The following is a 20,697-nucleotide window of genomic DNA, read 5'->3' on the forward strand; positions in this document are numbered from 1 at the left end:
ATAAAGCAGAATATTTCTGTGGGCTTTCGTCCTTTAAATATCGTAGTTACTTGTGATAGGTATAGTACCAGCACGTCGTAATACTAACTTGATTCATCAAGGAAGCTTCCAGTTTGCGTTTCAAGGTTCGTGTTCCAGGTTTGAGGTTGGCGAAACAAAAATGTTAACTTCAAGCGGGGCTATTTGAAGATAATTCATAATTCTGAACTTACGTGTGTGTACTGGAGAGACGAGAAAACGCTGTGAGAGCTCAGTGTTGTTACCGCCATCTTAAATATCTCGTTAAAACATTTAATGTCTTAGAGTTTAAAGTGTGCTTATGAGTAGGAAAATATTCCGTGGATTTACTTTTTGGGCAACTTTTATTTGAATACAAGGTAGGATTAAGATAATTTTATTTCTGAGAACAAAACATGTTGCAAGTGTTTGGCATATTCATTCATTCTGTGAATGCACGTATACTGGGCACCTGCTATCCTCCACCTGCTGCTCTCCTACTCCACACATTTCCGGCACACAGTTGACCAAGACATGGTCCCAACCTTGAGGGGATATCATTCTTCAGCCAAAAAGACACATATTAAATCAGTGACAGTGTAAAGTGATATGAGCTGATTACGAATATGTACAGCATCCTGTGGGAACACGTACGAGAAACTCAGTGATCGTATGACTTCATAAAGAAGGCCCAATTTGGACATATTTTGGAAGCTGATGTCCAAAGGGGGATGGTGCTTTGGGCCCGTTCTGTGTTTCTTAAGGCTGAAACATTTATTCTATGATGGTGGTCATGTCATGTCTATAAAATGTTTTCTAAAGTATTATGTTCTGGCTTAGGAAAAACTCACATGTCAGAATTGTACGTAAGCTCTCGTTACTTGCAGGGCTGTAGTTTATTTTAAAGCTGTCACACTTCACGTATACACAGTGATGATTAACTTGATCCATAAAAATAATAAATGTGCAGTTTAGTGTACAGTAGAAGTACACTGTGGGAATATTGGCTAGTCTTGAGAATTGGTGCTGGAATTGAGTTGGTCCTTAGATTCTGCTAACATCTGCTTGGTTCTGCTTTTTGATGGTTGCAATGCTCTTTTTCCTTCTGTAGACCTTTTCAAGCAAGTGGCCAGTTCAACGGGATTTTGTGACCAGCGCAGACTGGGCCTCCTTCTGCATGATTCTATCCAAATCCCAAGACAGTTGGGTGAAGTCGCATCCTTTGGGGGCAGTAACATTGAGCCGAGTGTCAGGAGCTGCTTCCAATTTGTAAGTTATTCACCTTCTTAAGTAACATACTTATTCTTTTGTATTTTAGAAATTAATATAAAACCCCACAGAACTGTAGTTTCTCATGTTAGCTCTTCCGTAGGCAGCTAGGTAAGGGATTTTTGATATCTGAAACCTCTGTAGGCAGTGGCTTCTGGAACTGTGGGTTTGGGGAGAGAGGACAGTGCAAAAGGAAGGGAAAGAAATCTGCGTCTGCAGCCAGAACCCCACAGTTCCTAAGACATTGGGAGGGAAGGGAGTCTGCATGGTTTAGCGAGGGAGGAAATAAATCTCCAGCCAGGGAAATCCTTTGTAAAAAAGAAAATGACCTTTGTCTGTGAGTATCTTAGTCTCTTAGTTTTTTTTTTTTCTAACCTAATTCTGTCATCGTAGCCTTCTTTTCAGTAGCTGTTGGTAAATAGTTGACACAGCTATCTTTTTTTATTTTATTTTATTTTATTTTATTTTTTTTTTTTTTTGCGGTACGTGGGCCTCTCACTGTTGTGGCCTCTCCCGTTGCGGAGCACAGGCTCCGGACGCGCAGGTTCAGCGGCCATGGCTCACGGGCCCAGCCGCTCCGCGGCATGTGGGATCTTCCCGGACCGGGGCTCGAACCCACGTGCCCTACATCGGCAGGAGGACTCTCAACCACTGCGCCACCAGGGAAGCCCGACACAGCTATCTTTTTTAAAAAAAATAAATTTATTTATTTATTTTTGGCAGCATTGGGTCTTTGTTGCTACGCGCGGGCTTCAGTAGTTGTGGCCCACGGGCTCTAGAGCGCAGGGTTAGTAGTTGTGGTGCATGGGCTTAGTTGCTCTGCGGCATGTGGGATCCTCCCAGACCAGGGCTCGAACTCGTGTCCCCTGCATTGGCAGGCGTATTCCTAACCACTGCGCCACCAGGGAAGTCTCTGAAGTTTTCCTTTTGTAACTTTGGCATTCCTCTGCTGTTCCAAGGCCTGGATGGTGACTTCCCATAGGCTTACAACCAGGTCGGAGGTTTGTACTCTCTGCTAATGTCTGTCACTAGCTCCACACACTCCTGTCCATTCTCCTTCGTATCCTGCTGCCCCAGTGCCTTTTCCACACCATAATCGGTGTCCCCAGAAATACCCTCTTCCTCCCAAGTGCCTCAGCACTCCGTTGATAGCCATTTAGTTTGTTTCTCTTTTTTGGTAAGATAGATAATGCTGCAGTGAACATCTTTATGTAGTTAGCTCTTTTCTTTGACACAAGTTTTTCCCTTAGGATAAATTCTCAGAAATTGGGCTACCAGATATAAACAGTTTTGTGGCTTTTTTGATACATATTACCAGATGGCTTTTTGTCAAAAGTTGTTTGCAGTACCACCAGCACTGAAGGAATGAGATATTTGCAGTGTTACATTATTCACAGTGTTCTTATGTTGTTTTGCAAATGGTAAGAACTATTTTTCTTGTATGGGGTTTCTCGATCCGTCCATGGTAATCTCATTACCTATTGAACTAGGTGTACAAATAACTGGGTTAGACCTGTATGTAGTCTGACCACAGACTAGGATAAAACCATAGAAGGCCTTCTGGGCAGAACATTTTGAATATTTAGATATTTAGAGCACTTTTAGCATTCATTTAATAGTTCACTGGGCAGAGTAAATAAATGCACACATAATAAGGCCACTTAAAGTAGCATTGGATATACTGTTTGGGTTGTTTTGCCAAAATTATGGCAAATTGGCTATAAAAGTAAAACAGATGTGGAGAAATAAATGCATTTTTTCACCTCATACTCAAATCTCCCAAAACATGAATAGACTATCACTTCCTCTGGGTTTTTTCTTACATGTTGCTGCATTAACATTTCTACTCCAGAACGTAGACACAAGTAACTTTCACACGATGAATATTAATGGCCACAAATAGTCCAGATCCATTTTTTTCAAAACCCTATTATAAAACAACTTGCAGTGACTTAATTTTTTTTCCGAAGCGTTTTCTCTTCAGTCAAGTTTCAGTGACTTTTTACTTTCTAATTGTGAAACCACACACACACACACACACACGTACACACACACGTGTTCGCATATACATATATACACAGTTGTGCATGTCTTGTGACTGAGGTTGAGAGTAACGGTCAGAGCTCGAACCTGCCGACAGCCATCTCTATTGAGAGACGGTTCCTGCCGCAAAGTCAGGCGGGCTGGCCTCAGGGCCACTGGAGCCATTGTCCTGTCACCTCGCGGAACTGATGGTGCTGCAGCCACCGTCACCCTCACTGCAGACTCTGGCTCTCTCTCGTTTTTTTTTTTTAATGTATCTGACATATAACATGGTGTGAATTTAAGGTGTACAACACGTTGATTTGATGCATTTATATATTGTAATATGATTGCCATTGTAGCAGTAGTTAGTGCCATCACATCATATAATTACCATTTCTCTTTTGTGGTGGGAATAAGTAAGCTCTAGCCTCTTGAACTTGGTTGTCGGGACAAGGGGCTGCTGAACAGAAACTCTACTTTCCGTCGTGCGTCCTCTTATCAGGAGCCCGGTCTGTTCCACGACTGCCTGTTGCATTCTCTTGCGGGATGCTTGCCTTCTTCACTCACCTGCTTCCTCTTGTTTCGCTCCGTCCCTGTCCCTGTAACAGCTACACTCTCTTCTCAGCGTCAGAACTTTGAACTCAGTCCACTGCCTGATCACATAGTGATTGAACACATCCTGGCTAGCCAGTCTCCAGGCTCTCAGAAAGGTCTTTCTTTTCTGAGACTGGGGGGAAATCCATCAAGATATTAACAGTGGTGACAGGACGGGGTTTTTTCCCTACTCTTTTGTATTTTCCAGATTTTCTTCTTTGAACATTTAGAATTAGAAAAAAAAATGAGTAAAGTGCTAACTTTTCTTTTTAAGGGAAAGAAGCATCTTTTGTGTGATTCCTATTCATTGCCACTCATACGCTATTTTCAGGCCTTCTCATCACTCGCACAGATTATTGCACTGTCTTCCTAGCAAGCCTCCTCTAGACCCCCTGGTGCCTTTTGTCAGTCTCACTGCTCTCATACCGGTTTTAGAGAAACGTATTCAGTGTATGACACCGTCCTTCGAAATCTTCAATTTCTTTTCACGGTCCACTGAATAAATCCTAATTTCTCTACTTAACTCTCAGACCTTTCCTGATCTGTTTCCATAGGTGCCCACGGTTTGCTTTCACTACCGAGTAACAGATTCTCCCCACCATTTGTACTGACCATGCTTGTAAATAATACTGTTACTACTGCCATTGATGGTAATATTCTACTTTTGTTGACACAGTCCTCTCATTTAATCTTCCCAAACCCTTTGAAGAGAATAGAATAAGCAGGTTGGGGGGGGGGTTGTTTTATGGTTGTTTTAATAGATGAACAATTTATCAGCGCCCCTGCGTTTCCTCAGCTGGTGGAAGAGTTTGATTCCTAGTCCAGAGCGCATGCCTCCCCCACCCCCCCGCCCATTTTCCGCCTCATCCCCAAATATGCATTTTTTTTCATTTTAAGGCTCTCCAGCTTCCCAAGGTGAAATAACGCATTTTTTTTCTGGGTCTCTGCTAGAATACATGATGCCATAACAAAATAGGAAACATAGGAGAGTTGGGGAGAAGAGGAATCCGCACTTTAACACACTGAGCGTTGGCAAATTGGACGTTGCTAAAAGGCTGTGGTGCACGTCCTATGGGTACAGAGCCGGGTGAGGTTTATATTACTCAGATTTGGGGGCCCCCTCTACTTGGTAGGAATTGGCAGTCTGCGTGAACAGATCCATTGTGAATTCTTCCTTCAGAATTGGCGTCCTAGCCCTGGAGGGCTTTTCCTCAGCCAGGAGCTCTGGCTATCACCTTGCCTTTCGGAAACCATGCAGCATGCATGAAAATTCAATGTTTGCTGGAGGGAAAGATAACAGGAGTGAAAATGCCCCCTGCCCTTTGTTTGAAGCATAAGACCTTGGGAATGGGGCCGGGCTGGTTCCTTCAGCAAGCTTGTGCTCAAAGGCTGTTCCTTCTACCCGCCTAAGGAAATGAACGGCGGGAAAGTACTTGTTTCTCCTACAAATACATTCCCTGCATCACAGAAGGAGAAGTTGACTTCAGACTATAGTCTTTTTATTTCCTTTTTTTTTTTTTTGTCACCGACTAGAAAACTTCCTTCTTTTCAAGTCGGTACAGTTAGGAAAGTGTTGGCTTCTGGCTCAGACAGCGGCCTGGCAGGGACAGGAGGAGAGCAGAGCAGTGTTTTCACGTGCAATGGTAGCTGGGTGATCTTTTTATAGGTTTCCTCAGCCCATCTGGGGATGGATGGTGGTGATGGTTGCACAACAGTATGTATACACTTAATACCATTGAACTATCCACTTAAAAATGGTTAAGATCGTAAATTTTATGGTATATGTATCTTACCACAATTTTTAAAAACTGGAAAAAAAAAACCCCAAAAACTTCTTCAAAGAAAGAGAAAAGGAATTGCCAAGTCCAAATAAAATGCTTTGCCTATTTAAAAATCAGTATAGGTCCATCAAGGAATTATCCATGAGGCCAGGAAATGAAGTCATATCTGTGGATTTTAAAAGGGAAAAATCACTATAAACGTATGGATTTGACAGTAGTATCTTCACTGATATTAAAGGAGGCAACAGGACACGTTTCTACATTAGAAGCATATGGCAGTCAACACGTGTACTGGGAAAATGACTCTTTTGGGCATTAGTAGAAGTAAAGATTTGAAACTAGTTTGTTTTGGAAATACAGCTTCAATTAATGCATCATCGGGTTGATCTGCTTTCATATTCCATGGGATCTTCCCCGTTGACAGAATAGATTGATCTTTATGACCTCCGCAAGGCCAGGTCTGCCCTGGCAGTGAGTCAACAGTCTGCCCGAAGGAACCTGAGACATTGTCCACATCTCTCGTTCTTCAGATGAGAAAACTGAAACCCGCATAGGCAGAGTGAATATTTTCTCCATTCTGCAATTATATTTATGTCAGAACTAGACATCAGGACCAAGTTCCCTATGTTCCAAGCCAGCATTTCCTTCTGCTAAACCATCTGAGTAGAAATAAGTGGCTTTAACCAGTTCAAATATTAGACTGAACGAAGAAAGTGTTAGCATGATCCTTTACGTGAATTTTAGGTTATAATAGGATATGTGGATAAATGAACACGCCTTCACCTACCCCAACACACATGTGTACACACACACTATGATCTGTATTTAAAATACTCTAATCCCAATTTCAGGTGTCTAGTCTACTTCCAAATGAAATGAAATAGTATTTCCTCTTAGGTGGGCAAAACTTTACGCTTTTAAGTGACTCCAGAAAAGAGTCATGTATCTGTAAATTGGTATTTGGCAGTGCCCTGAGAGGTACTCCCTTCTCCCCTCCCCCCGATAGTCTTTGTAGTATTTTCGTCTGTAAACATTTTAAGCACCTTATTGTTTAGACAGAATCGAGTGTACCAACTTTATATTCAGTATGCTTCACCTACAAGAGCTTGCGTGCCAAAATCTGTTTATTCTACATCTGTTTTCTGCCTCCTGTTGTATTCATGCATTCAAAATGAATAAGTTGCTTTTTCATCTGTCTTCGGAGTTTTTATATTCCTCTGACAAAAATGAATATCATGTGTGCACAGTTGCTGTAATATAGAATGATACAGAAATGGGAATAAATTACCACCTCAACTGTTGAGAACTAGTGTGTGTGTGTGTGTGTGTGTGTGTGTGTGTGTGTGTGTGTGTAAATAGTAAATCATTCCAGGACATCTGGAGTAGTGAGTGGCAGAGTGGTTAAGCACATAGGCCCTGAAGCTGGCTGCCCAGGTTCAAATCCCAGCTCTGCTATTTGCTGGGTGTGCAACCTTGGGCACATTTCTTGACCTTCCTGGCCCCTAAGCTCCTGGAGCAGTTGTGAGGATTAAGTGAGCTAATAGAGGCAGGGCACTTAGAGTGGTGGGCACATAGTTAGTTATGATTATCTAAAGTGTATTTTAACATGAGAATAGCCCACCAAGATTAACAATTCCTTTTATCCATAACCCAGCATCTGTAGATGAGATTTTAGAGACTCTTGAGATGGTGTTAAAGTACCATGCCAACACACTTCTTAACCAGTTTGACAGCATTCCTCATGCCAGTTGATCACATTTTATATTTCCCATCCTTAAAATAACTCCTAAAAAATCTGCTTTGCCTAGGTTTCCTTTGGCCGTTATGGGCCCTTTTGGGACTTCCCTGGCGGTCCAGTTGTTAAGATGCCGCGCTTCCACTGCAGGGGGGCGCGGGTTCGATCCCTGGTCGGGGAACTAAGATCCCGCATGCCTGTATGGAGCGGCCTAAAAAAAAACAAAATAAAATAAAGATGTTCCTTCAAAAAAAAAAAAACAATATGGGCCCTTTGGTCTTACGGACATTCTTTTTACACCCGTTTGGACTGATGGATACTCACTGATAACTACGATATAAGTTACTAGGGCTCGGTATGTATAAGTAGAGGTAGCATCACCGAGCTCCTACTGGGGCTGCTCATGGACAGAATTCCTGCAAATTTTTGGGAAAGACCTTTTATCAGGGTATTATCAGCATTGTCTGGAGTTCACTATTGGTTTTCAGTTGCTCTTCTTTTCTATTTTGACTATAAGCTGTGGTGGTTTACCTTCATAATTATGCCGTGGTTTATGCTGTTAACTTCTCCATGTGGAGTGGTAGATATTTTCTTCACCAGTGTTTCAAAGATAGGCTTGTGTTGGAGTTGAAACCTGTTTCATTTATACACTTACTGCTAAGGAAAAGCACATGTCATTCTGTTTCTCCTTTTTACCCTTCTAGAGCAAAAGTCTTTGTTAGGACCAAATTTTCCTTCCTCCCCTCCCCTCCCCTCCCCTCCCCTCCCCTCCCCTCCCCTCCCCTCCCCTCCCCCTCCCCCCTTTCCTACAAAAGCTGAGGCAGAGGTGCTAATGAAAAAAACCTTTTTTTTTTTGAGAGCCATGCTTTTAGTTGGAAGTGTATTCTGGACTCCCTTTGATCAGTTCACCATTAATTCTAACTCAAACTGATACTTACCCACAAAGCTCAGAGAAACAAGGAAATATGAGTTCAACATTTACCATTTTCTTTTTTCCCATGTTTGCCACTGGCTTGTAAATTGGATTTTTTTTTAAAAATCTGTCTTTCTACGAAGATTATTTAAGATGAAGGGAAGTGCAAAACTTCTTCCTGGGACACCCTTATCTGTTTATCCAGGGTGTCTTGATACACTAACAGCTAAAGGGATTTTTTTTTTGTTTGCTTTGGGTTTTGGGGGAGGGCATTTGAAAAAATAGTAAAAAAAAAAAAAAATTCTAAGTAGCTTTTTTTTTTTTTTTTTTTTTTTTTTTGCGGTGCGCGTGCCTCTCACTGTTGTGGCCTCTCCCGTTGCGGAGCGCAGGCTCCGGACGCGCAGGCTCAGCGGCCATGGCTCACGGGCCCAGCCGCTCCGCGGCATGTGGGATCTTCCCAGACCGGGGAAGGAACCCGTGTCCCCTGCATTGGCAGGCAGACTCTCAACCACTGCGCCACCAGGGAAGCCCTAGCTTTTTTTTTTTAAGCTACATTAAAAAAATACTGTACAGTCTGTTCCAGTGTTCACTTCTCTGAGTTTAGACATATAGTTTTGTCACCACCACTACAATCAAGACAGAACATTTGCATCACCCCTAACATTCCCTCTTGTTTTGTTGTCATCCTGCCTGCTCCTAGTCTCTGTGTTCTGTTCCTATACTTTTGCCTCTTCCTGAACTGGATTTTAAATGATTGTAGGAGGCAGCAGTGGAAGAGTTAATGTGCTGTCTTGTACTTGAGCATAATTTGTCCTGATACCTACTTGAGAAAAGATATTCCATGATATCTACAGGCAGATTATATGTGCTCTACCATGTATCTGTGAAAGTTTTCTGTTAAATAAGAACTCTCTAGCATAAATGAATAACATTGAGTATACTTACAGGTTTGCATAGATTTAAAAATTGTGCTTCTGTTCCCTGGAGCCATGATGTTAATTGGTTTATTAGTCAGGTGGAGTGGAAAGCCTGAGGTCAGGACAGTTGTCCTTGAACATGTAAATGAAGAGCGGATAATCACTGTGTGTTACTGTTTGGGCTTATTTTATCTTTAATGGGTGATTCAGAGTCCTCATTAATATTTAGAGCAGTGACTGCTGGCCTCCAACCTGCTCATTATCTTCAGAACTTTAAATAAAATACTTGATTTCTACCCAAGACAGCAGTTATGGGAAGCCTTTTACTTCTTCTTGTCTCATGAACACAGCTGTTGACCTCTCAATCCTTATTTCAAACAAGAAAAATTTCTGGTAACGTTGGGCTTCTTAAACTCGTATTTATGGCTGAAAATTCACAGTCGGGTATCTGGGGAAAGCACATCTCGGCCGAGTATATGAGGGGACACATTAGAGCAATGAAGCTAAGAACAGGGAGGACATCAGTTTGGTGTTAGGTTTGTGTTTTGCAAGAAACCTAGTCCTGAAGAGTTTTTCACATTTTATACCATTGGTTATTAATGCATTTCCCCCTCCCCTTTCACAGTTATCACAGTTCCTTACACTCTTGCCTTCCTTGCCCTCCCCCCAGGAAGGGGGGTGCTTGGTGAGAAACAATGGTTTCCAAACAGTGTTTTATTTTGAAAAAATTTCAAGTATAAAGAAGAGTTGAAAGGATAGTATAATCAACACCTGTATGTCTCGTACATCTGTCCAACCCCTGGTTAGCGTTTTGCCCCATTTACATTTCACTTTTCCCATGTAATGTGTGCATTTGAATCTACACACACAGACACATCTTTCTCCTTTACCATTTAAAGGTAAAAGGCCATCATACCATAAAACATAAACCCCTGAACATTTCACCATATATCTTGTTTCAAAAAGCCTTTCTCCTGCATAACTGCAATACTGTTGCCCCACACAAATTTAACATTAAGTCAGTAATACCATCTAGCATGCAGTCCACATTGAAATGTCCCCATGGCTTTGGAATGTTCCTTATTTCTGGTAATTTTCTTCCAGGATCCAGTCAAGGTCTCTGTCTTTCATTGGCTTGTCATGCCTCTGTACTTTCACTTAATCTGAACAGTCTCCCAGCATTTTTTGGTTTTTTCATTCATGATATTGACATTTTTGAAGAGTCCAAGCAGCTTTCTTAAGAATGCCTCATATTCTGGATTTTTCTGGTTGTTTCTTTGGATTAGATTCAGGTTGAATTTTTTTGTTTTGGCAAGAGGACGATAGAGGCGCTGCTGTGTCTTTCCCACTACATCACAGCTGGAGGGACAAAATGACACTTGGTTCTTATCAGTAATGCTAAGAATGGTAAGGTGGTGTCAGATATTTCCATTGTAAAAGTGTCCTTTTCCCTTTGTAAATTAGAAAGTCATTTTTGTGATATTTTGAGCACTTGTGATCATTCTGTTCCTCAACAGCCTTTCACCCTATGGTTTTAGCCTCCATTGATGATCCTTTTCTAATTCAGTGATTACATTAGTGGTCGCCTAATAGTGGTTTTCTCATTCTGCCGTTTTTTCTGCACGTATTAGCTGGTTTTCTTCTGTAACGGAGCTCCCACTTTTCCCCTCTCTTTTTCTGAGTATCACCATGGACATCCAGGGTGATCTTCCGTGTAGAGAGAATGGGACTTCTCCTGACTGAGCTGCCTTTGGATACTATTTTTGCCATGACGTTGCTTAAAACGCCAGTGCATGGAATTAAGTGTCCTTTCCCCCCGTAACAATGTAAGCATGTGTCTGATAAATACATTTCCATATCAGCCAACTCTTTTGTGGGACCAAGTCATATAACGTGAGTTATGTGCTAATGAGGATTGAGAAACTCATAGGCTTTTCTGTTTCTTTTTTCCCTTTTGCTACCTCAATTTATGTTAACCTGCGCCTGTCAGTCCACGTAGCTCATATATGTCATAGCATCTAACGGTAGGAGGAAGGACACGTAATGTCAAAAAGGAGGAGGAAAGGAGACGATCAGAAGAGATAAGAGTATGCATTTACCTCAGTGCTTATTGAATATTCAGTTGTATCTTCATGTAGCTCTCAGTAGACCAGCACAGAATTCAGTTCAAGATTGGTACCTGGGCATTGTCTCAGGTAGGCCATATTTAGATATCAGAGCCTCTCGTTCTCTTGGCCAGGTTAAAGATTCAAAAGATTTTGGAGATCAGCCTTGTATGTTCCCATCGGAAATCACTTTTGTCCACCCTTCTTTACAAACTCCTTTAGGCATACATATTTTAGTCTTAAATAATAGATGATCTTGAGCTGTTTTCCTCTTTGAGCCTTTTCTCATCTGTAACATCAAGTGAAACATTATCTCAAGAGTTACTTATCCCCAGGTTTCTTTGATTTTATATGCTAAGTGTTGTAAATGGAGACGGCAGAAAGGGATATGGATTACTGTATATACTTTAAAGCTTGGTCATTATCAGCCAAGTCTTACCTGATCTTCTGGGTAACAATTCTTGTAACAGAGGTACAAGATACAGAAAACAGTCTTATATGTATAGTGTGGCCTTTCACGTGAGACCACCTGTTCTCTGAATAGAAGTAGCATAGACTAAGAACAAGATGTGAAAAACATTGTGTGGAGACTCATATAAATGATCCATGGTGCCCCTACACTATAGTTTCCTCAACAACTCAAAGGTAAGACACAAGGATCTTATGTCTAAGATGATCAAAATGCCACCTTCCTTCTGTTTTATTTGTTACATGCAGGTTTCGTATAGTTTTATAGCAGATTTTTTATCACTCATTTGATTTTCATAAAAATTGGGATCGTTTGGAAGAAGAGTCATTAATATTCTTTACAACTTTTTCTTGTTCCTCCTTTTATGTTCGTTGCTAGTGTAGACTTCTCTCTTACGTAAAATATTCCACTGATGCCCTTGGTAGATGTAGTGGTTGTTAAAGAAATCGTAATAACAGCTCAGGGAAGTCAGGAACTGCCTGTCCTATACGGTCCGACCCTGGCTAACCATTCTCTTTGTAGTTCTAAATCTTTGTGTACAGACTGTAATTCACAAAACAGTTTTGATCAATTTGAATTCAGCAAATCTTTCCAAACACTAGGGCTTTTTACAATCAGGGCCAGAAAAGTTGGGTTGCCAGCTATTAATGCTATAACCTATTAACAGTGGCAGCGATAGTGAAAGGGTTATTTGGATTTATGAAGGGAACATTTTACTAGTGAAAACAGCAGATGAAAATGGCCAGGAAGGAGAGATTAACCTTTTTAAAAAATCTGTGGTTTGTCCCCAGTATTTCCCATAAATTTCTGTCAATAAGAATGTTTGGAAATTCTATTCATGCATATGAATGCATGCAATATTTCTAAATTTACTTACTATTTTTCTTTGAAATGGGCAGGAACTCTACTAAAAAAATGAAAACATACACTCACACATGTACACACACACACACACACGCACACACACACTCTTGTACTAGCTGACTGCCTTAACCTTGCTTTGGTTAATGATTTGCCATGAATAAATAAATTTCTGTTATTTGTCATGAAATTCACTGCATAGAGCTTCTATTTGAAAAGCAACCTGATTTCAAATCAGGGTCTACGATTTTAGCGTGTTCCCTTGTTACTTCCAGTTTGGGCTTTTTTAATTTATCAGTCCTTTCTCTTTCCTCTCTCAACAATATGTAAGTATATTTTTAGCTTACAATTTTAAAAATTGAGGTATAATTGACATATAACATGGTATAAGTTTAATGTACAACCTTAAAAATTTTTAATTGAGGTATAATTGACATATAAGATTTTATAGTTTAATGTACAACGTGTTGATTTGACACTTACAATGCAATATGAGTACCACCCTAGTGTTAGCTAACACCTCTCCCACGTCACAGAATTACCGTCTCTCTTTTGTGGTGAGAACAATTGAGATCGAGTCTCTTAGCAACTTTGAAGTTTATAATACAGTGTTGTTGACTAAAATCACTGTGCTGTACATTAGATCTCCAGGACTTATTTATCCACTAGCTGTAAGTGGATAATCTCCCCAGTTCCCCTACCCTCAGCCTCTAATAACCACCATTCTACTGTGCTTTGGGGAGTTCAGCTTTTTAGATTCCACACATAAGTGATACCATACATATCTGTCTTTCTCTGTCTGAGTTATCTCACTTAGCATAACACCCTCAAGGTCCTTCTTTATTGTCAAAAATGGCAAGATTTCCTGCTTTCTCATGGCTGAACGAATGATAGTCTACTGTGTATATGCACACCACATCTTTTTTTATCCATTCATCCATTGACAGACACTTAGGTTGTTTCCAAGTCTTGGCTGTTGTGAATAATGCTGCAGTGAACATGGGAGTACAGATAGCTCTTCAGTATCCTGTTTTCGTTTCCTTTGGATATATACCTAGAAGTGTAGTTGCTGGATCTCATGGTAGATCTATTTTTAATTTTTTGAGGAACCTCCATAATGTTTTCCATGATGGCTAAACCAATTTACATTCCCACCAACAGTGCACAAGGGTTCCCTTTTCTCCAGCCTCACCAGTGCTCATCTCTTGTCTTCTTGATGATAACCATTCTAACAGGTGTGAAACGACATCGCATTTCTCTGTCCACAACGTGTTAACCAATGAAGCCCTTCTCTACCAGTCAGTAATTGAACAGGCCTACCGTAGCTTCTCGGCTTCTGTGTTGTAGAGGATAGCTGCCTGCCTGTTAGGTGCCCTGTAGCATTTAGTTAATCAGAGTGGACCCATGTTGGTTTCTTAGTTTTGACACATGAACCATGGCCATGTACGGTGTTAACGTTCGGGCAAGGTTTCTCAATCTTGGCACTACTGACACTTTGGCCTGGAAGATTCTTTGTTGTAGGGGGCTGTTCTGTGCGTTGTTGGATGTTTAGCAGGATCCTGACCTGTCTCTGTACCCCAGTTGTGACAACCAAAAACGTCTCTAGACATTGTCAGATGTCCTGTGAGGCACAGAATTGCCTCTGACCTCGAGCATGGCTGCCTGCCTGTGAGGTTCCCTTCAGGCCCCCAGTATAAATTTTGCATCTTCCTACATTTTAAGCCAGATCGTTCTAAATATACCCTCCAAATCCAGAAATAGACTATGGATTAGCCTTTTGCGTGTGATACTGTAACAGACAAACCAACAGAGGCCAGTTACTTTAAAAACTATTTAAAAGTAAATTGGGCATTTGAGAACGTGCTTATTTTGTCTTCTGTTCCTTAGACAACCCTTATGAGCTTTTTTCTTTTTTTTTTTCTCTTCAGGATGAGTAGGCAGTATTTTTTTTATTCTAACCTCATTCCGATACTACAATCCTTCCTTTTAATTATCGTGATCACAGTTTAATTCCCACCCATCGTTCAGTTCAGCAAACCTTCATGGAAGGTGTAGAAACATAGTTCCTGTCTTTAAATAACCTGCAACCTAGGAGAGAAACGAAGGAGGTTTAGACAAGTATTGTTTCCAGAGCAAAACGTGGTTCCTTTTTATCATCTGAGAACTACTGGGTACAGTCTCTTACACAGTGTTTACTTTTCTCTATACTAAGTTCTTTCAGTTTATTAAGGATTGACATGGTTTTTCAAAAGCCTGACAATTGCGATGCCAGTTACCGTCTCTTAAAAATATGTTGTATGTGTTTTTAGCAGTTGGAGTGTGGGGCTTGCTGAGAAACCTTGCCATTGCATTTCTTCTGTGGCCATGAACTGATACTGTTAGCCTGAGAGAAAAGTAAATATTCAGGTTGACACCCTGGTAGCCATTCAGAGCCTGGCCCTTGAGTTCCTAAGGGTTTATGGAAGGCACAACGGGAAAGAAACCCAAAAGTTATTCTGAACCCTGGCAAATCCCCTAACTCCCAACTTGCCACGTAATGTCCTTTGAAATTATTATATTGGTAATTACATCCCTTGGCTAGAAATTCCAGATACTGGGATTCTGGGATTCCTTTAACTGTCTGGGTTTTTTTTGGTTTTGTAAAATATTTACTTTTTTTACTTTGGCTGCGCCGGGTCTTAGTTGTGGCACGCGGGCTCTTCATTGCATCATGCCGGCTCTTAGTTGTGGCACGCGGGCTCTTCATTGCATCATGCCGGCTCTTAGTTGCGGCACGCGGGATCTTTAGTTGCGTCATGTGGAGTTCTTAGTTGCAGCATGCGGACTCTTAGTTGCGGCATGCATGCAGGATTCAGTTCCCTGACTGGGGATCGAACCCGGGCCCCCTGCATTGGGAACGTGGAGTCTTACTCACTGGACCACCAGAGAAGTTCCCCCTTTAACTGTCTTTGTATGTTGTTAAGATGACATCTGTATAAAGCCGCCCTGCCATATGCTGTAAGGCGGCAGCAGTAATTACAGTGGATTCCTTCCCTAGCCTCCATGCTGTGGGTAGTTGCTGACAGGAGAGGACCAAGAGAGAAGGAGTGGAGATGCAAGATACTTGCGTACTGTGGCTGTCACAGTGGAAGGAGCTGTGATATCCTTGCTTTGGGTGTGCACGCCATAAAAGAGAAAAGAGGAGGCATTGCCCAAAACAAACAAACAAACAAACAACAAAACAAAACAAAACCCAGGGCTAAATGGCCCGTTCTAAGAGTTTTTGCTTAGATGGTTTGAAACTGGCATTTAGGGGCGGGGGCAAGGGCAAGGGCAAGGTCATCCTTGATAGCAAGAGAAGCTATCTGAGACCTATATGTAGGTCAGCAGATAATGGTACCTACAAGGATGATCTCAATCCATTGCCACCATACCTGTCTTTTGACCTCAGCAACTTCCTGTCATTCCAAACTGACCTATTTATTTTTTTCTAGAATGATCAAAATGTAATTTTAGCTGGGTTTTACTTCCAGTTGTTTTAGCTCTTTAGAGACGCTTGCCTGATTTTTAATTCTTCCCTTCTTTATCGCCGGACAAAAGGAGAGGGAATATAACACTAGGATACAGAATGGTTTGTAGTAAACATGAAAGATCGAAACAGAATGAGAATGTGAATCCCCATATCTTGTCTTCAGTGCTGTCAGTTGGCATAGCCGAGTGGTTTTAAAAGAGCCAAAGTGATGGACCTTGCGTCTTTGGAGGTGGGAAGAACCTTGAGAATCTCCAGCCTTTAAGCACAGGAGAATCTATGGTATTTTGAAAGAGGAGAACACTCTCTAGCTTCCCTTGGTAATTCACACTAGTGCTTTAACCACTTTCATTATCAGGAGATGCTTCCGTATGAGTTACAGCCTAAATTCTTCTTGTTCTGTCCTCAGTGGAGAAATCGAACAGCCGGTCACAGGCCTCTATGGCAGAGCCGTTCACATAATTGAAAACTGTTATTAAATCGCCCCTTCAGCCACTCTGTCTTGCACAGCCTCGTGTTTTTTGGGTGTTTTTTAATGACTAAATAATCCCAATTCCCTTAAACTGTTCTCATAGGTCTTTCAAACCCTTTAATTATCGCTCTGCCTTTCTGCCAAGCCTTCCCTAAGTTCTGGGTCAACTATAGCCACCAGAACTAGACACCATTTTCTAAGAAGGCTTTGAACAGTACTTAGGGTAATGTGATCATTTCTTCACACTATACTTGCTAGGCCTTTATTATACATCACAGACATGGTCTTTTTTTTTCCCCCCTTTATTTTGGACACCTACATTTGTTGCTGACTCATGGTCAGATTTTTTTCTGTCTTCCGGAATGAATAGAAGCTTTCTGTTAATATTATGCTTTCTGTATTAAGCCTGAATTCTTTCTTTGTAGCATGTCTTTGAATCTATCATTAAACAAACTATCATTTAAACCTAAGTCAGGGAAATAGATGTAGGTCCAGATTAGGCAACAATAAACCCCGTGTTTTAAATTGGAATGAATTAGCAATGCTTTTCAATTTGCTGTCTTTCGTTGATGGTTTTTGTCCTAGCTCGAAAGGGTTATTTTGATAAATTTAGTTTCTAGACCAGTGGAGCGAGAGATTGTTATAGGACATATTGTAGCCGAAACTTGCCGTTGTTTTGACACAGTCTCTCATTGTATCTTTGTTTACAAGATGGAGAAACACATTCAGTAGAGACTAAATAATAATATAACTGGAAAGAGTCACAGTCCAACAACCAGAGAGGGCTGGATTCTGGATTTGTGTTGACCAAAGGTGCAGTCTGTAGAGTGCGGCCCATGTGTGACCTTGGCCTGTTTGATATTCACTAGTGACTTTTTGGTGAAGACAGAGCACATATTTTAAAATGTAAAACTTACACAGAGTTGGGAAGAATGGCTAATTCATTGGCTGTAAGAGTCAGGATTCTTAAAGATATAGATGAGATTATACAGTGGGCTAAAACTAACAGGAAAGTCCTTGACAGAAGTGGAAGGAAACAAATCCCAAATGAACAAGTACAAAATGGAGGAATCACTGAAAACAGCCAACTGCATTTCTTATCATGCCCAAGTGTACACTAGTACCTTCTGTTCACAAGCCTTATAACTTAAAACAAGTGATAAATGTCCTGGCATCACTGAATAATTAGTGTGGGAAACTCTGAGGTCAAATAAGGTTTCATGTGTTTCTTTACTGACAACCATCTCAGCTTTTAGTATGTTAACGTGCATTAAGAATTTTAAGGGACAGATATAATGTGCAATGTGTCCTTAATTAATCTGACCTTCTCTTCATGAAACATTTTCCTGGATCACTGCTCTGCTGGACACACTGGGAAACACTGACCCAGAGATTTTAGTTGAGTAGAAACCCTGTGTGAGCCGATAGTACAGAACAAAAGAAAGTCATCCAGTTATACTGTCCAGAGAAATGGAGGTACCATTCACAGCAGATCATACTTGGAAAATAGTTTTCTAAAGGACAATGGCAAGCCAAGCCATGTCATATGAGGAAGAAATAAAAGGAATAGGGATGAAGAAGCATGGACAGACATGACAGCTCTGGTAAAATATTTAAAGGGATTTGTGAAGGCTGAGAACTTCTGGGTTTCTGGTCAAACATATAGTAATAATGACGATAACAACAGCAGACACTGACATGGCTATTGTTACGTGCCAGACACTGTTCCAGGTGCCTTTCATTTAAAGCTTAAAGCAACCCTACGAGGTAGGTGCTATTGATAGTTCCATTTCATGGCAGAGGAAAATTAATACACAGAAAGATAAAGTTATTTACCCAAGGTAACACAGTCAGTGGCAAAGCTGGGACTTGAACGCTTGTGGTTGGACTCTGGAGCCTCTGCTCCTATTGGCTATGCTGGTGGATTTCAGCTCAGTGTGATGAAGCACTTTTGACAGGGGTACCTGTACACAAACGTTCAGGGTCATCCATTTGCTCCCTCACACGGGTGGTATTTATATCGCGGCTATAAGAACACACTGACATTGGATAAGTTTGAACTCGGTGACTGCTGAAAGTCTTACAGCTCTGTGGTGCCATTCCAAGAGTATGAATTCACTTCCATGGTCCCTTTTATCTTCAGATTCTATAATTCTGTTTTAATTTTTAAGAAAATTTTCACAAAGTACCTCTGTGATGGCACTCTACACAGAGAGAAGTACTCAACAAAAGCTTTTGATCAGTAGCTTGAGTTGACACCATTTTGCAGCTAGGAAATTCAAGGTTAAACAGCTCATTACAGTGGTGTTAAATTTATAATCAGGGGTAACGAGTGGAGTACTACTGAAGTAGTGTTACAAGCCAAATGACCTGTCGGTCCAGATCCTACTATTCGGTTGGCCAAAGAGTTCATTTGCGCTTTTTGTCTGAAGTGTGAATGGATTCCTTATTAGCAAAGCACATTCCAAGAGAAGCAACGTGGGTTTGCCATTCACATACTCGTTACTTGTATGATACTAAATATCCCATCACGTATTCAGTGTAAATTGGTCTCAGAATAGGTAGTGCCCTTTGGTTGGCTCTTGGCAAAAGCAAATGAAAATTGTCTCTGGAGAAGGCACTTTCATTCTAGGGCTCAAAGTATCTCCAGGAAATATTTTTAAGGTTATTATAGTTCGTAGTAAAGAGAATTAAGCCCACAAGAAACTACAGTGAGTGAGAACCAGCAGAAATAACAGACCCCTGAAGCAGACCCGCAATAATTTCATATCTTGGAATCATTAGAAAGAGAGGATTTTTTTAAAACTATGTATATACTCTGTCAAAAAAATAAGAAACAACATTGAAAAATATCTTTAGGGAACCACAGACTATAGAAGTGATCTTAAAAGTGACCAAATAGGGCTCCCCCGGGCAGCTGACGTGAACCTGGTCTCCTCAGGACCCTCTGGGGCTTTGGCTTCTGGAACACATGGGGTTGAGTCCATGCTGACAGCCCAGGGGCTTCAGGACAACACGGGGTTGAGTCCATGCTAATGGGAGCCAAGTCTCCTCAGGACTTGCTGGGGCTTTGGCTTTGGGACATTGTGGGGTCCAGTTCACGCTGGCAGGAGCCCCTTCTCCTCAAGACTTGCCAGGAGGTGGTGTGGCTGAAGGAAAAGGTAATCCACAGGACCCAAGACATGGTACCTACTAATATACTCTTCCCACAGTGCCTCTTAGTACCATGTGGACTACTACAAGGGACATAAGTATCACAACTTTGGCTGAACTTGGTCTGGCCGTATGGCTGACAGGGTCTTGGTGCTCTGGCCAGGTGTCAGGCCTGTGCCTCTGAGGTGGGGGAGCTGAGTTCAGGACATTGGTCCACCAGAGACCTCCTGGCTCCATGTAATATCAAACGGCGAAAATCCCCCAGAGATCTCCATCTCAATGCTAAGACCCAGCTCCACTCAACGACCAGCAAGCTACAGTGCTGGACACCCCATGCCAGGCAACTAGCAAGACAGAAACAACCCCACCCATTAGCAGATAGGCTGCCTAAAATCATAATAAGGTCACGGGCACCCCAAAACACACCACGGGGCGCGGTCCTGCCCACCAGAAAGACAAGATCCAGCCTCATCCACCAGAACACAGGCACCAGTCCCCTCCACCAGGAAGCCTACACAAGCCACTGAACCAACCTTAGCCACTGGGGGCAGACACCAAAAACAAAAGGAACTACGAACCTGCAACCTGTGAAAAGGAGACCCCAAACACAGTAAGTTAAGCAAAATGAGAAGACAGAGATATACACAGCAGATGAAGGAGCAAGACCTAACAAATGAAGAGGAAATAGGCAGTCTACCTGAAAAAGAATTCAGAGTAATGAGAGGAAGGATGACCCAAAATCTTGGAAATAGAATGGAGAAAATACAAGAAACCTTTAACAAGGACCTAGAAGAACGAAAGAGCAAACAAACAATGATGAACAACGCAATACATGAAATTAAAAATTCTCTAGAAGGAATCAATAGCAGAATAACTGAGGCAGAAGAACGGATAAGTG

General features: G+C 41.5%; 1 protein-coding gene across 3 annotated transcripts in view; it reads left to right on the forward strand.

Annotated features, from left to right (window-relative positions):
* DMD (dystrophin) overlaps positions 1–20,697 on the forward strand; it is a 151,915-nt gene that overhangs the window by 51,903 nt on the left and 79,315 nt on the right. For all 3 annotated transcript variants that reach the window (XM_089904641.1, XM_022562112.2, XM_022562110.2), the window contains exon 6: positions 1,109–1,266. In XM_089904641.1, coding sequence (XP_089760767.1) covers positions 1,109–1,266 — 158 coding nt within the window. The remainder of the gene's footprint in view (positions 1–1,108; positions 1,267–20,697) is intronic.

The sequence above is a fragment of the Delphinapterus leucas genome, chromosome X (assembly GCF_059928025.1).
Source record: "Delphinapterus leucas isolate spDelLeu-1000000601 "Yukka" chromosome X, BTC_Dleu_Yukka2, whole genome shotgun sequence".
NCBI classification, from domain to species: Eukaryota; Metazoa; Chordata; class Mammalia; order Artiodactyla; family Monodontidae; genus Delphinapterus; species Delphinapterus leucas.